Source organism: Lepidothrix coronata, unplaced genomic scaffold (assembly GCF_001604755.1).
Source record: "Lepidothrix coronata isolate B3197 unplaced genomic scaffold, Lepidothrix_coronata-1.0 Scaffold110, whole genome shotgun sequence".
In the NCBI taxonomy this organism is placed as follows: Eukaryota; Metazoa; Chordata; class Aves; order Passeriformes; family Pipridae; genus Lepidothrix; species Lepidothrix coronata.
Window position 1 is genome coordinate 2,730,841 of NW_016690290.1, and position 14,316 is coordinate 2,745,156.

The 14,316-nt window shown below is 45.8% G+C and overlaps 1 protein-coding gene across 4 annotated transcripts in view; it reads right to left on the bottom strand.

Annotated features, from left to right (window-relative positions):
- The window catches only part of RSPRY1 (ring finger and SPRY domain containing 1), a 37,806-nt gene extending 23,809 nt beyond the window's left edge, over nt 1-13,997 (bottom strand). The window contains exons 1-4 of one of the 4 annotated variants that reach the window (XM_017824253.1): nt 9,068-9,150; nt 8,851-8,952; nt 2,543-2,729; nt 38-533 (exon numbers count right to left, since the gene is read on the bottom strand). In XM_017824253.1, the coding sequence (XP_017679742.1) occupies nt 38-384 (347 nt within the window). In that variant the 5' untranslated portion in view covers nt 385-533; nt 2,543-2,729; nt 8,851-8,952; nt 9,068-9,150. Of the gene's footprint in view, nt 1-37; nt 534-2,542; nt 2,730-8,850; nt 8,953-9,067; nt 9,151-13,492; nt 13,512-13,957 lie in introns of those variants that run through there. The other 3 variants (XM_017824252.1, XM_017824254.1, XM_017824255.1) reach the window with 3 other exon arrangements.
- Nucleotides 13,998-14,316: the final 319 nt, after the last annotated feature.

The following is a 14,316-nucleotide window of genomic DNA, read 5'->3' on the forward strand; positions in this document are numbered from 1 at the left end:
TCATTCATGTTGAATTATTCCTTGAGGAGGTACTTACTTATCTACCAACGTCCGAATTACAGCCAGTGTGTCAAGTACCAGCCCATCCACATTCTGTTTTTTCCTCCTTGGCTCGTGGGGCCCTCGACCCCTCCTGGGTGGACGGACAGGGTCCCTTGGGTGGCTTCTTGCCTCAGGGATGTGTGCTCTGCTGTTCTCCGTTTGCCGGCCCTGAGACTCCACGTTGTCCTCTGCTCCGCTGTCGTCGCGGCAAACGCACGAGTTTCCCATGTTTCCAGCCCCCAAGGCTCCCAGTAAACGGGGAATGTGGTGCTCTAGAGTCAACAGCAAACCTTGGAAAAGGCTTCTGCTAGCATAGAACACAGCCAAAGCAACTACAATCATCTAGGAAGTTTTAAGAGAAAAGTTTGTGTGATCTTGAATTGAGATCTTTTCGCATTCTAAGCGTTGCTACCAGCTGGAATGGATGGGAAGGTGGAGACTTAGTTGCCGACAGAATCGCTCAAAACTCACATTGGTCATCAGAAGGAGGTCTGAAAAAGCAAACCCAAAACAAGAGTCAGTGTTATTACTGCTAATGAATAACAGAAGGATTCCTGTTTTAGTAAACAGGACCGGTCTTGGTGGACGAAGCACCGAGAAAACATAAGGCTTGTACCTGAAGTCTATTGTGGGGAGAGGGAAAGGAAGGAAAAGGAGGAGGAGGAAGTTCCCTTGGTAAGTAGCTCTCGCCCACACACCATTCCTTTCTACATTACCTATTATTTCCCAATTCTTTCATGGTTTCTGGATGCAGAGGAACAAGTCTGTCCTTAAACTGAGCACACTGCCATCCTCTAAGTCCCAATTATCAACAAACTAGTTACATTTACCCTTTATAGAGACACACAGCTTATGCCACTCCAATAAAGGCTGAACATTTAAGGTTCTCATTTCACATCAGGAACATTCAGTAACATTTCCAGACTTCATAAAATAGACAAAACAGTAAAGAACTAATCTTAAAGCTGTGGTCTACCTCAACAAACAAGAAATTTAACAAGGAAACATTTACTTTTTGCAATGTGCCTACATCTATGATTCTCACTCAAAGAAGCACCAAGTACCAAACCTGAAACAAGCAGGAATTACAGACACCATGTTAATGCCTACAGATCTAACTGAGATTCTGCAAGGGGTGTTGTATGCCTGTTTGGATCTAGTGTCAAACCCATCTTCCCTTTTTGGGAATGAAGACTAACTCAATCATTCTTCTGCTCCTGATTCAAATGATTTGGACCAAATACAGGCCCAGTAGCAACCAAGATTGTAGGGCAATCCCTTCAAATCATTAAATTGAAAATGCAAGAGCAAAAGGATTCAAAGCCCCATTTCATTACCAGTTATGTTTCAATCCACAGGGCATATTGTTATAGAACATTATATAAAGTCTCAGGTAAAATAAAGCCCTACAAAAGACACGATTTCACTACTTAAACACTTCAAGCATGTCAGAATAAATAAGTAACTTTTATCCTTTTAAGAATCAAGTTTAACATTTACACTAGAAGTTATGGAGAATATCCTGTAATACATTATTATTCTACAATTATTAAATAATCTCTTCAACGTGTAGCTCCATAAAGTTAAAAGAAAGCCAAAGAGAGCTGACACCTTTCAAATATGAAAGGCCCCCACCATCGGGGCCAACTGGCAACTGTGCCATTGCTGGCTGCCCTTTGGGACAAGATCACAACAACATTATTTGGGAAGCCAGACACTGGTCACAGGAGCGAGTCTCGGGTTGTCAGCTGTCACTGGAAAAGCACAAGCTCTCACAGGCTCTTCTGTGTTTGAAGTATGTTATCTTCTTGTGGCACAGTGAAATGTTCAGTGTTAAGAAATTAACTGTAGGCTAACTAAGAAAAAAAACTAATTCCTCAAGGGATATTACTTGCAAAAAAATACAAGATTCTTGATTTCTGGTTCAAGAAATTCCTAAGATCATTAGAAGGGGGTTTCAGCATCACATCATGCTTGCCTTACACCCTAAACAGTTTGACCACCAGGCTCTGAGTCTTTCCATCTGTTATCTTCTCAGTCAGCAAGTCACAAGCAGATGAGAGGTGCCAGTACAGACTGCAAGGATCTCAAACAGAATTGTGTAAGATCACAACTGGTTCAAATGCCTTTTTTTTTTTTTTTAAAAGAGCTACTTATGGTAAATGCAAAACATGTCTTCCTAGTGAAAAAATATGCATATATTTATGAACCTAGATCATTTAAGGACATTTTAGCAAGATAATGCTGAAGTGTAAAAGTGTTACAGACTTCGAATATGGGTAAAGCTGTTCTGCAGCTTACAAAAACTGACACAGCAAATCTATCTTGTCATCAAAACAAGTATGGAAAAGCTGTATTTTAGGGATTAGCAATGAGTAAGAACCTACCTAAAGAAACAAAAATAGACATAAGTCAAGATTAAAACTGATTATTGAATCCTAGGTTTTTCTGGTTGACAGCTTAGAGCATGATTAGAAACAGGTGATTATGATCAACTCACCCCGTAAGTTTGCTTGGTTCAGGAACAGTTGGGGTTGCTCACAAAGTGCTGTCACACAAGTGGACTGTCCTTCTTCAGGGCACAAAGTTGTATCCAGGAAAGGCAGGGCTGTGGGAGCCTTTATGGTGGGCACTGAGTCATTACAGCTGACTCTGCTTTCACTTTTAGGAGCTGCTCTGAGGAGTCCCTGAGAAAGAACAACTCACTTGGAAACTGCACCTAAGGTAGATGAACTCCACCTCCTCCCCACACCTGCCACCCTGGTATTTTCAGCTCCATTCAGCCTTTACAAGGGGAATTCTCTCAAAGCTCCAAAAACCAGTTTGTCATCTAGTAGCTTTAGGACTAGACACTGATATAGAAAACCCCGTCCGTTTTTACAGCCTTGGCATTCCAGATACCACAGCACCAAGTGCAGAGCAGTGACCAACTCCTCCCCTCAAATTACAGCTTACAGGAGGAAGAAGAGAAGCAATACTATCTGCTCCAGATCACCCTCAAGTAGAGACAGCAGAAAATAAAAGTACAGTATAAAAGTTGATTAGATAATAGGAAGAGAGAAATGACAGGATAAACTCCCCTTATTTAGTAAAGAGCTGAGTTTGACAGCATTCACTTGGCTGTTGCTCACCATCACATACAAGGAGCTCATTGTCAAGCCTCAGACAAACTGAAAGACTAAATAATTAGGAACATAAGGTAGAAAAAAAAGATTGCTACAGATCTGCCTCACAAACCAGCTTGTTTGGCCAGAGTATGAATAAGTGCAAAGGAAAAGCTTTTTAAAAGTCTTTTAACAGTGATGTACTAGATTGCATTCGAGCTGCCATAGTTTTTAAGGACATATTTACAACATTTTAACAAATTGACTTTATAGTAGGCTGCTGGTGGCCATCCCAACTCCCTCACTCTCACTGCTGAAGAGGACAGAGACATCACACCTCAGGTCAGGTGCAGAACAGAATGGGAACTGGAGTGACCAACTCTGCTCCTGCCCAAACTCTGAGACCTCAGAGGCACAACCAAGACACATAAGCAAAAGCATTTTGCGCATCATGAAAGATGAAATATATTACTGCTTCAAAAAGAGGTAATGATCTCGGCATACAGAGGTGGAAAGAAATTCTAAAATCTATGTTCAATCCTAACTTTCACAAATCCCTGCTCTCAAAAGCTGGACCAAAAAAAACTTTTTTTTTTTTGTTAACTCTAAAACCACTTAACACTCTACTTGAAAATATTGTGAATAAAATAGAAAGGGGATTTTTTTAAAAGACTCTATCTAAAAAAAGAAAAAAAAAATTCAAGGAGTAAAACAGGAATATCACAACAGCAGCGTGGAGACAGGCCAAGATAAGCCTCCTCTCCTACCTGGCACAGATACTTCAAGCCAGGCACAACAACAAGCAAATGGTGAGAGACCAACAGGCTCCTTCCCAGTGGCCTGAGAGTCAATAGTTCAGTCTCCTGAGACAAAGGCTACATGTTTGTTTTGCTGTTAAAACACAGCTAAGGAAAAGAACTAATCTTTCATAATCCGTTTAAATTCTTTTTCAGTAGTTACACAGCAAAGGGTCTCTGCAGCTGCTTTTAAAATTCAGCAGTCTTACATTATAAAGCTGTGACAAACTGTTAACCAAAGTGTACTAGTTTTCATAGGAATTATGCTACTGGAGGATTTAGTGTGGTTTGTGAGTATTACTTTTCGTGTTGTAGTATCACATCAAAACACTGTTTAATATGTTGAGAGCTAATGGCTAAGGGTCACCTAAGCAACAGCACAAGAATTAAGATAAGTTTTCCTGGGAGGCTGCTGGAACAGAAACCTATTGCCTCCTGTCAGGGCTCCAATAATATCATGCAAACACCATTTCCTTAAACAATTTGTGCAAGTGAAGTAGAACTGCAAGTCTTCAGATGAAAACACCAGCAAGGGCTAAGCTACAGGGCAGAAACAGGCTCTCCACATTAAAAGCTGTGATCTCTTTCCCCAAGATCAGTTAGATTTTTGTGCCATTCACTTACACTACAATGCTGGAAAGCCCCATCTCAGCTGTTGTGCACTTGCCAGAGGAATATTCTTTGACAGATTTAGGAAGGCGAAAAGGCTATGAAAGCTGATCACAACAGCAGCCAGATTTCTAAAAGTGACATTACTTTTATTTGACTTTGAAATTGTTTTTTTTTAATGAAAGATTGGGCCCACAGTTTTAAGTGCAAGAAACAGTCAAGGCAGCAGCCAGCCCTGGCCTCTCAACAGGCAGGGCCATCCAGTCACTCAACTACCAGATGTTACTTTGGGATGCAGGACTACAAATTTGCCAAAATTAGGATAAAAATACAAGTTTTTACTCTGTAAGAAGTAGCTGGTAGTGATACCTCTCACTGAACAGATGGTGTTGGAACACAGAATGCCAGTGCCCAACACCTTCTCCTTTACACCAAAGAGCACCAAACAGCCTTCCTGGCACATCTTGCCCTCAACAGAGCACCAGGATCAGGTGCCACTGGAGCTGGACACCTTCCCTGCATGGGAGGAAAGCAGCTGCAGCCTCCTGTGCCCTCACACACCTCCACCAGCACCATGGACCATCCCCACCACAGCAAAGCAGCTGCTCTCCCACCAGGCTCAAGCACATCCGTGGATGCACAAAGGGAGTTGCAGCCTCCACAGACTGACCAACCTGCCACAGCTGGAAGTCCAAGGGGGAAAGATGAAATCACCACCCATTGAAACAAATGCTATGGGAGTGGATTTGCACCTGCCTGGCAGCAGGGATGCCCAGCCTACCCCAGAGGGGCCTCCTCTGGATCATCCCAGCGAGCACTCCAATGGAGAAGTCGGCTCCCAGTGGCATCGGGCTCATTTCTCTGCAATGTGCAGCCCAGGAGTCAGTGATTCATCCCCTCAAATATTCGGTTACAGCCAACCATAATACTGCCTCATGATGGAAAATGCCTCTTCCTTCCATGAAATGGAGTGCACTGCCAAGCAAACAAAAAACCCTCGTGCACATAAACAAAGAGAGAGGGTTTCAGCTACCGGAGCCACTTCTCCAGTTTCTGCCACCGTTACAAGAGTAAGACCAGTGATTCCTCCTCTCCAGCAGAGTAACACAGGAGCTCAGTCAGCAAATCCCACAGGAAAGTTGACAGCTTTTCAAATGCAAAACTGTGAGAGTTCTGGCCAGCAGCTTCCTATTAAGGAGATAAAACAATTAGAAATATTTCCTCAGCATTTCTTTCCCAAAGTGTGATGCTCCTAAAATGGAAGAGATGGAAACACTCGTGATGCCTGTCGGATGAAAAGTTCAAACTAGAAGGAAACACAGCTATGAATTGCTGCAAGATAATCAACTTTGATACAGGAATAAGAGGGAGAAGGAGCCTGTTTGCAACTACAAGCAACAAGGAGCATTTCCAGCTTTGAAATTACTGGGGCAGGTGATGAAAACCAAGAATTTCCAGTAAGTCACACGCAACTATAATGTGAAATGGAAACTTTCTCAGGAGATTGCATTGATGTCTGAGGTCAACCTCTCACCTGTAAGACTTGTGCAACTAAAGAGAGGGAGCTACTTGGTGTCCAGCGTGGCACCACGCAGCGCACGCAGTGAGGGAACCGCAGGTTTCAGGAGGAGCGAGTAAATGCTGTGCTGGTTCTTTTGCACTTCGTAACCAACCATCACATTGTGCAACCTGAAGCAAACCCCTAATTCAACTCTATTTTCTTTAAAAATAACCTGGAGGGTTAAGACTGGTGTCAAAACTCGATGGGCATTTACTGGCATGCAGTGTGTCACAAAGCCACTGCCACAGTGGTTTGCTTTCCCGCTGCAGCGACAGCGCCCTAAACTGAAAGCTGACTGACCTTGAGCCCGCCGGTTTCACAGAAAGGGAAAGACACTGATCACGTCTCAAAGCTCTCCCTCTTCTTCCCATGTGTTTGTCTGTGAAAGCCCCCAGCAAACAATCAGGCTTTAACCCTGCTTCTCTAGGTAACCTGTCTCCTCTAGGTAATTCAGCTCTCCAAACATGGAGAAGTTGAGGGATCTGATCTCTTGTTTGACTTGATGTGATAACAGTCAAAGGAGAAAGAAGCAGCAGACATTGCCTACCACCACAGTAGTTTCTTTTGCTGTAGACTCACTGTGAAAGTCTGATTTTATAGTCACTTGCACAATGCACTACTTTGTCTTTTCACTTCCCTTAAAGCGGTTTTTTAAACACCAAAGTTGCAACGTGGATTTAAAAGTGAAATTCACTTCTCATTTAGACTAGTGCCTCCAGAGTAGGCCTGGTGGAGATCCTGCCCCTGCACACATTTTCCCTTACCTCTGGATACAGAGACACCAGTGCTTAGGGCATGTCAGGCATCAGACTGTTCTGCTACAGCTCTTTCTGAAAGAGAGACTGAAGCATTAACCACCTTCCGAGCTTCCCCATCTCAGAGGTCATAATTTGTCATCTCATGATCATTTAGGTGGAACTGTCCTTTGTACTACGGCCTCCAGAAAAGCTCAGCTTTGCTTCATGCCTAACCCAGCGCTGGTATCGATCTGTGCTTCCCAGTTCCCAGCTCCCCAAACCATAGACAGATCATTACATTTCTTATCAGAGACAGAGCTAAAGTTACGCTTTGAGGCAGATGAAAACACTTCTGAGATAACAATCATTTAAAGAGATAGTGGTATCTGACAGCTCAGTGAAGTTGAACAAGAGCTGCCTCCAGCAGGGTGACGTGGCCAGGCAGAGCTGAACAAGCTCAGCAGTTGCCCAAGGAGCAGAGCATAAAGCACTGCTTCAGAAGTGGCAGGAAGATAAGGATAACGCCCTGCAGATGGCAAGGAACACTAATCCTACAGACTGCAGGGATAAAAGCACACGAAATAAAATTGATTAGCTATACCATATTAAGTTTTGGCGCAGACATTCATTTGGAGGCTTACAAATAACTGTCAATTAATTCAAGTTAATCTTCCTTGCTGCGCAGAAAGTTACAGACGTTACCAACGTACAACTTTGACAAAAGCATTTGTGGCATTAGGATTCAAAGTTAAAACAAAACCAAAACACACACACAACAAAAAGAAAAAAACTCTCCCAAAAAACCCACACATGAAATTCCAGAACAGACAACGCTGGGAGGAAAGTGTCTCTTTGGATAACAAGCAGAGGAGTAGAATTGCAGAGAAACTACACACACACACACAAAAAAAAAAGGCATTTTTTAAGTTTTATCTAGCAAATTTAGTAACATTTCAGAAAGGATAAGGTTTTACCTGTATTACTATCCACTAACCAATGAAAGAGTTCTCTTCAATCACACTGAGGTCAACTCCTTGTAAACTACAATAATAGGTAATTAAGGCACCTTGTACATTAGCCAAATATAAACCACAAAAGCATTTTGAGGGGCAACTCAAGAGACTGAGCAGCTCAAACAGTCACAGTGTGGTCCTGCCTGGGACTAGCACAGAGGCATCAGAGTCATCACACCCTGAGCTCCAGGAAGATGCTACAAGGAGGGACTGCTGGAAGCAGGGACAGATTCTTGTCAGCAAACCACCAGCTTCATGTAACTGAGTGAGTGGTGGTAACCCAGAGTTTGGCTGTTTCTTGTCTGTAAACTCATATCAGTGCTTTTGTTTCTTATAAGGCAGAGCTGGGCCTGTTTTCAGCAGAAATTTGGGTACAGAACTACTCTGTAAAGGCAGAACGGTCTCCTGCTGCAGACCACAGAACTAAGCCCAGTTAGATGGCATGACTAAGCTATTAAGAATGCATAAAATTCACACATGCAAAACTGTTTTCAGTGTAAAATTTTGGTAACATTGCTGAAAAATTCAGTGATGTCCCAGTTGGAAGCCTGCATTGTCAGCTGTCTGACAACTGCCTCGCAGAGCAGAGCACAGAGCAGACAATGTCTAGACCCTCCTGTTCTCATCCCCGCCAAATGTATGCCTTTATGACACTGGCTATCATCTCAAACATGGAAAACTAACAGCAGCAGGAAGCAGCCTGAAGAAAGTTCCATTTCTTGATAATTCAAGCAGCATCAGAGGATGGCCTGATCTCTCAGAGGCCAGAGCTGAGAGCCCCCTTTGTGGCTTCCTTGGCCACCACAGAAAGCTGGTTAGGTCCTTGCCAGACAGAGCTCAGGACTGTACTGGCAGAGCAGGAGACATTCTTCTGATTCTCCTTCCTCCTGTGAGTGGATACAGTGACAGCTGCTCAAGAGACTGTCATCTGAGTCCAATACAACATGTAGGTCACTGGGGTAGCAAACCTGCCTCAGAAGCACTCACGGGAAGCGTGATTCCGGATCTGTCTGCGCCGATCACCACAGCTCAAGTCTACAGATCCTGATAGACAGCTCTGGGCAGATCACTGCAACCCCCTGTTCTCACCTATTTTAAAACAAGAACCAAAAAACCTCAGCTTCATTTCTCTCCATTTATCTCTTCAGGTTCTACCTTGAGTGCCTTTTCTCCCTGCCCTGCTGCAAGCCAGCCAGGAAAGCACCCTGCAGGAGAGATCCCGACGTGGATTAGCCAGCCACGTGTCACACAAGTGCTTCAGCCAGGTCTCACAGGTATCCTGCTCCAACCACTGAGCTGTGGTATTTTCTCCATAATGCTTTAAAGCCTCCCTCAGCATGAAGAAACTCAGAGGAAGTTGGTCAAGACTCCTGTGGCCAAGAAGGGGAAGGGGACGGAGTGCCTGGGACACGGCTCGGACAAGCACTGCTGGGTTAGGAAGTGGGAGGAAGATGAGTGTGTACATGTTCTGCAAGACAGACTAAAAATGATGTAAACAACAGCGTGTACCATTTTAGTAAAAAAAAAAAAAAAAGAAGCAGAAAGCTCAAAAACAATTTTAAAAGCTTTCAAAAACCTGGAGTAACACCAGGAACGTGAACTCACCGTCACCAGGGGCTTCTCCTAAATAACTTTCTGAAGAATTTCAGGAGAATTTAATTAAATTGTTTTGATAATTACATGTAGACACAAATTCACTAATGTTACAAAGGGGTGAGGCTCTAAAGAGAGAACAACTCATCTGTTCAATTTTTTTTTTAATCCTTCACTCCAGGACTGATACATTGACCAGAGTTTGAGTGCAAACACACACACACCCCACTCTTCATTCACCATTAGGTGAATGTTTTTAAAAGCAGCAAACAATTCTAAGCCTTCTCCATGGCACCAGACAGCTTTGCCTTTAGAAAAAAAGAAAAGATCAGCAGCAGGTTGCTGGGTTTTCTTTTTTCAATATCACTTTCTAGCATGTCCCGCTGTCTACAGGAAGGTATAAGATACACACGAATGGTGCAGCTTCCTCCTGGCACCCAGTTCACTGGCTGCCCTCTAACCTATGATTCAAGCTGCAATAGTATCAGTTTGTGCACATGCCCTGGAGCTGGCAATCCAAAAAGCCATGCCAGCACTTCAGATCAAAATGTCCTCGACTCTCGTCCTTCTTCTCACATCCAGCAAAACACCAAGACATTCCCTTACAGCGAAAGGGAAGCATTTCCTACAGCAAAGAAAAGCCTTAGAAAGGGAGAAAAATAGCTACAGTTGTGTTTCACACGCTTAGAAACCACTGCATCTCCAAGGGGAGAGATTTATCAGGAAAAACATGGACTTCTTGTCACTGATCATGGCGACTCACTGAACCCCACTTAATAAACACTAAAACCCAAGGAGCAGCAGCTCACCCCAGACTTTGGGCTGCCAGGTATCCCTTCTGCAGGGCAAAGCCATCGACTGCACAAAGTTCCCACGGCAAAGTTGCACTTCTAAAGCACAAGTCTGGCCACAGCAGTGGTAGATCAAGGGCAGGTGATTACGAGCACTGCTGAAGAGAGATCGTGACGCATTGGTCAGTCACACAACCTTATGAGTCATGCGTGAAAATTTGACTTTTATTAGACCTCAGTGACATAATGAAGAATAGAAAAGGAAATAAAGATCATGCTGGCACAGCCACTGTCCTGCAATGCCAACTTTACAGTCCCTGCATATAAACCAGGAAAACAAAATATATTGTCAGGACACGGGGAAATGCAAACCACAAAGTGACACGACACGATTCTAATGAGATACTTGAACGACCAGGAGTCCCAGCACAGCACCTCTGCCTGCACTGCTTTAAAGCAAGGAATAAATTCAAAGGAAGAAAACACAAAAACCAGTTAAAAATGCTGACACAACATATTGATAATGGAGCAGAACAGGACAAATGTCATGACATTAGCTTGCCTTCGATTTCCTACTAGGGAACAGCATTTTATTTTGCTGCCTCTGCATCAAGAGGGAAACCAAACAGTGCACGTGATGAGCCTTGCTCCACTTTGTGAGGATACCACCACAGAGGTAAGTGGCCAACAGGAGATGTTTCCAAACACAGCACACTGTCAGCTAGGGGAGATACTGATATGAAAAGAAAATTGAATGAAGAAGCCTAAAGAGTTACAGACCAGCAAGCAGTCCACAAATTGCTGTCTTTATCATGAACTTATTGCTTATGCTACTAAGTATCTTCCTTTTGTTCCTTGATTTTAACAAACAAGCAAAAAGCCTGAGAAAAACGGACTTTGATGCCACCTGATAGGCAGAATATGAGAGATGTCTTACTTTACAGGAGGGAACCAAAATTATAAGTGATCTATTTCAGCCCATCCATTAGGCTCACAGCAAATGAAACATGCTGAGAGCCAAAACCTTCTCTGTGAAAATACTGGTAAGGTACCATGGGAGAGCACTGCAGGGTTGTGTAGGAAGCCATCACATCCCTCTAAGAGGAAAAAAAAAAAGCATTAAGAAAAGCACAAAACAAGGTAACAGTGAGAATAAGGGAGCCACTGAGTGATCACTGAACTATGAGGCCAGAGAGTAGGATACAAGAGTGGCTACCATGAAGCATTGCAGTCAAACTCCATGTATAGGAGGCTGAAAGTAAATAAAAAAGAAAGTTAAAGACCTCAACAAAACCAGTAGCCCCACCTGCCCATGAGCACACACTGATATCACAGCTGAAGATAAGTGAGGTGTGTGGATGAGGTGAATTAGGTCTATCAGCAATCTAGGAGTGGGTAAATAACCAACACTAAGCTAATAAACAAATCAGCAAGAGTTGTGAAGAAAGCAAGACACGGCACTAAAATACCCTGGAGGAGCTTCCTACACAAGTGATGGACAGCAGGTGCTGAAAACTTTCTGTTGGCAGGAACCTCAACAGAGAGTTTGGATGAAAAGGGGAGACGAGGAGCGATGGTGTAACTGCAGTTGTGCTTCACCCAACAGAAAGACAACACACCAGGAGAAATACAGTCTGTTCAAGGACAACAATAACTGGGAACAAATAGCAGAGATGGGGGCAGAAAGCAATAACAGCAATGTCCTAAAGGAAGGGACAGAAGAACGGGTGCCAGGAGGAGAAAGGACCTCTTTTGCTGAGTGGACCTCGGCAGAGAACAAAGACACAGGCAAAAGCACTTACAGAAGAATGGGCCTGATTTAGATCAAAGAACAGATCAATTCTTTGCATTTCGGTAAATGCAAAACAAAACCACATTGAACAGCATTGGAGACTCTTAAAATAATATGACAAGTTTTGAGAATGCCCAGTCCTCCGGAAATCCACAGTCGAATACAGGAGTCCAAGAGGACACAAGATGTAAAGGAATATTTCAAATGGCTCATAGGTGTTGAGAACATCCACTGTTTAAAAATCTAAAAAATAGCAAAAATTGTAATACCAAGAAATAAACAAAGTCACAGCACACAAATGTATGAAGGTCTCCACATGACAATAACCTCACAGCACTGATGGATGTACAGAAAATTAGGAGTAAAGCAGAACTGAACTGAGGACCAGCATGACAAAAGAAAACAACACCAAAACAAATACATGCATTTACTGCAAGATAGAGGACAAAGCAGCTAAAAACCTGAGGCAAAGCTAGAGCTAAGTGGAAAAAAAACTCCTTCTTATATTGAAGAAAACAAACACTGACACAGACAGACAAGGAAAAAAAAACCCAGCAAACACACCAGCATTCAGAAACTGAGCAGTATCTACAAGGCTGAATAAATTTAGGAGAGAAAAGGCAGCTCTTATGTCTGTGCTTTTACATGGACCAAAGTTCCACTGTGTGAGAAAAACTGATAAATGCAGGGTGAGCACCAAAATGAACTCTGGGCTCAGGGAAGAGATTTTGCAAAAACGAAACAGAAAATGAAAAATATGACTACAGTCATTCTCAGGACCTACATTAAGACTCTGCCCGGAAGGGACACTGTACCTATTGCTGCATAACAGAGGAGAAGAAACAGTAGTTTCTAAAAAAAGGGGGTAAATGAAGATGTGCAAGATAGAAACAGTGATCAGAAGGGCAGAATCAAAGGGCTTAAAAGAGAAACTCATGCTCGATGTGGGCATAACACAAGCGGTGAAAAGACCAGCTTTATAAGCACTGAACTGTGAGAGCAGAGCCCTGGTGTCACCACCGGTGGCAAAGGTGCCTCTGCCTAACCTATCGCCCAAGAACGCAAGACAAAAGGTCCAGATAAACGAGTGCATTTGGTGGCTCACTCCCCACCTCCCTATCTTCCCTGTAAAGACAGAAAACCTGCTCAGCAGAAATATTCGCACACTGAGAGCGATGAACGCTTTTCACCATTCTGACTCGTCACATCAATAGAACGATATCCAGGGGCTCCACAAAACCCTGCCACGAGCTCCCGGAGCAGCAGGTCGAGCCCGTGGTCCCTCCATCCGATGCCGCTTTGCCCCTCGCACACCAGAACCGCTGTAGAGCCAAGTCCCTGTTTTGCAAGTCATACGAGCCCCCGGGAGCTCAGCGGGCACCCGGGAAGCGCCGTTGGGAAGTTCCAGCCCCTCCCGGCCCCGAGCAGCGCCGGTCCCGTGTTCCGCACCCACCAAACCCCGGCTTCATTCAGCCTCTGCCGCTTCTTTAGCGGGCTCCGAACTCCAGCTCTGCCCAGCCCCGGGGCCTCCGGGAGAGCCCAGGGACGAGAGCCCATCGCCTCTGCCCGCTGGCTGCCCTCCCCGGGGGGAACCGGTGGCCCCAGCGAGGGAACCCGCACCCGCGGGGGGCACCGGCACCCACCAGCAGCACCGCCGGGACCCCCGGGCCGCCGCCCCGGGCAGGGGGCTGCGCTGGCCCGGCCCCTGCCCCAGCCGGGACCAGCCCCGGCGACCCCCGTGGGAACGGAGTACGGGGTGGGGCGAGCACGGTCCCCTCCCTCGCCCTCCGTCGCCAACCCACGGCAGCACCGGGGCCACCAGCGGGGCCACCCGCGCCCAGCCCGGCACTGTCGCTTTCCCTCAGCGCGGTGCGCGCCGCGCCTCACCGCACCGCCACCAGCGCCTGCTCCGCCTCACCTGCCCGCGGTCCCGCCGGGAGCGCCGCGGGGCCGCCGCGCACCCCGCCCGAGCCCCCGCGCGGCCCCGGCCCGGCGGCGCCGCCGCTCCTTTGTGCCGAAAGATGGAGGCGACTCACGGCGCGGCCCCGCCCCGCCCGCGGGCCCCGCCCCCTCCACGTCGGCCCCGCCCCCCGCCGTCTCCCGGGCGACCCGCCCCGCCTCCCCGGACCCCGCCCCCGCCGCGAGCGCCTCACCCAATCGCGGCGCGGGGCCGCCCTGACGCGCGCCCGCCCAGCCAACCCGCGGCCGCTCCGCGCGCCTCCCGGCCCCGCCGTGAGGGCGGCGGGGATTGGCTGCCGCGTAGGCGGGGCCGGCCAA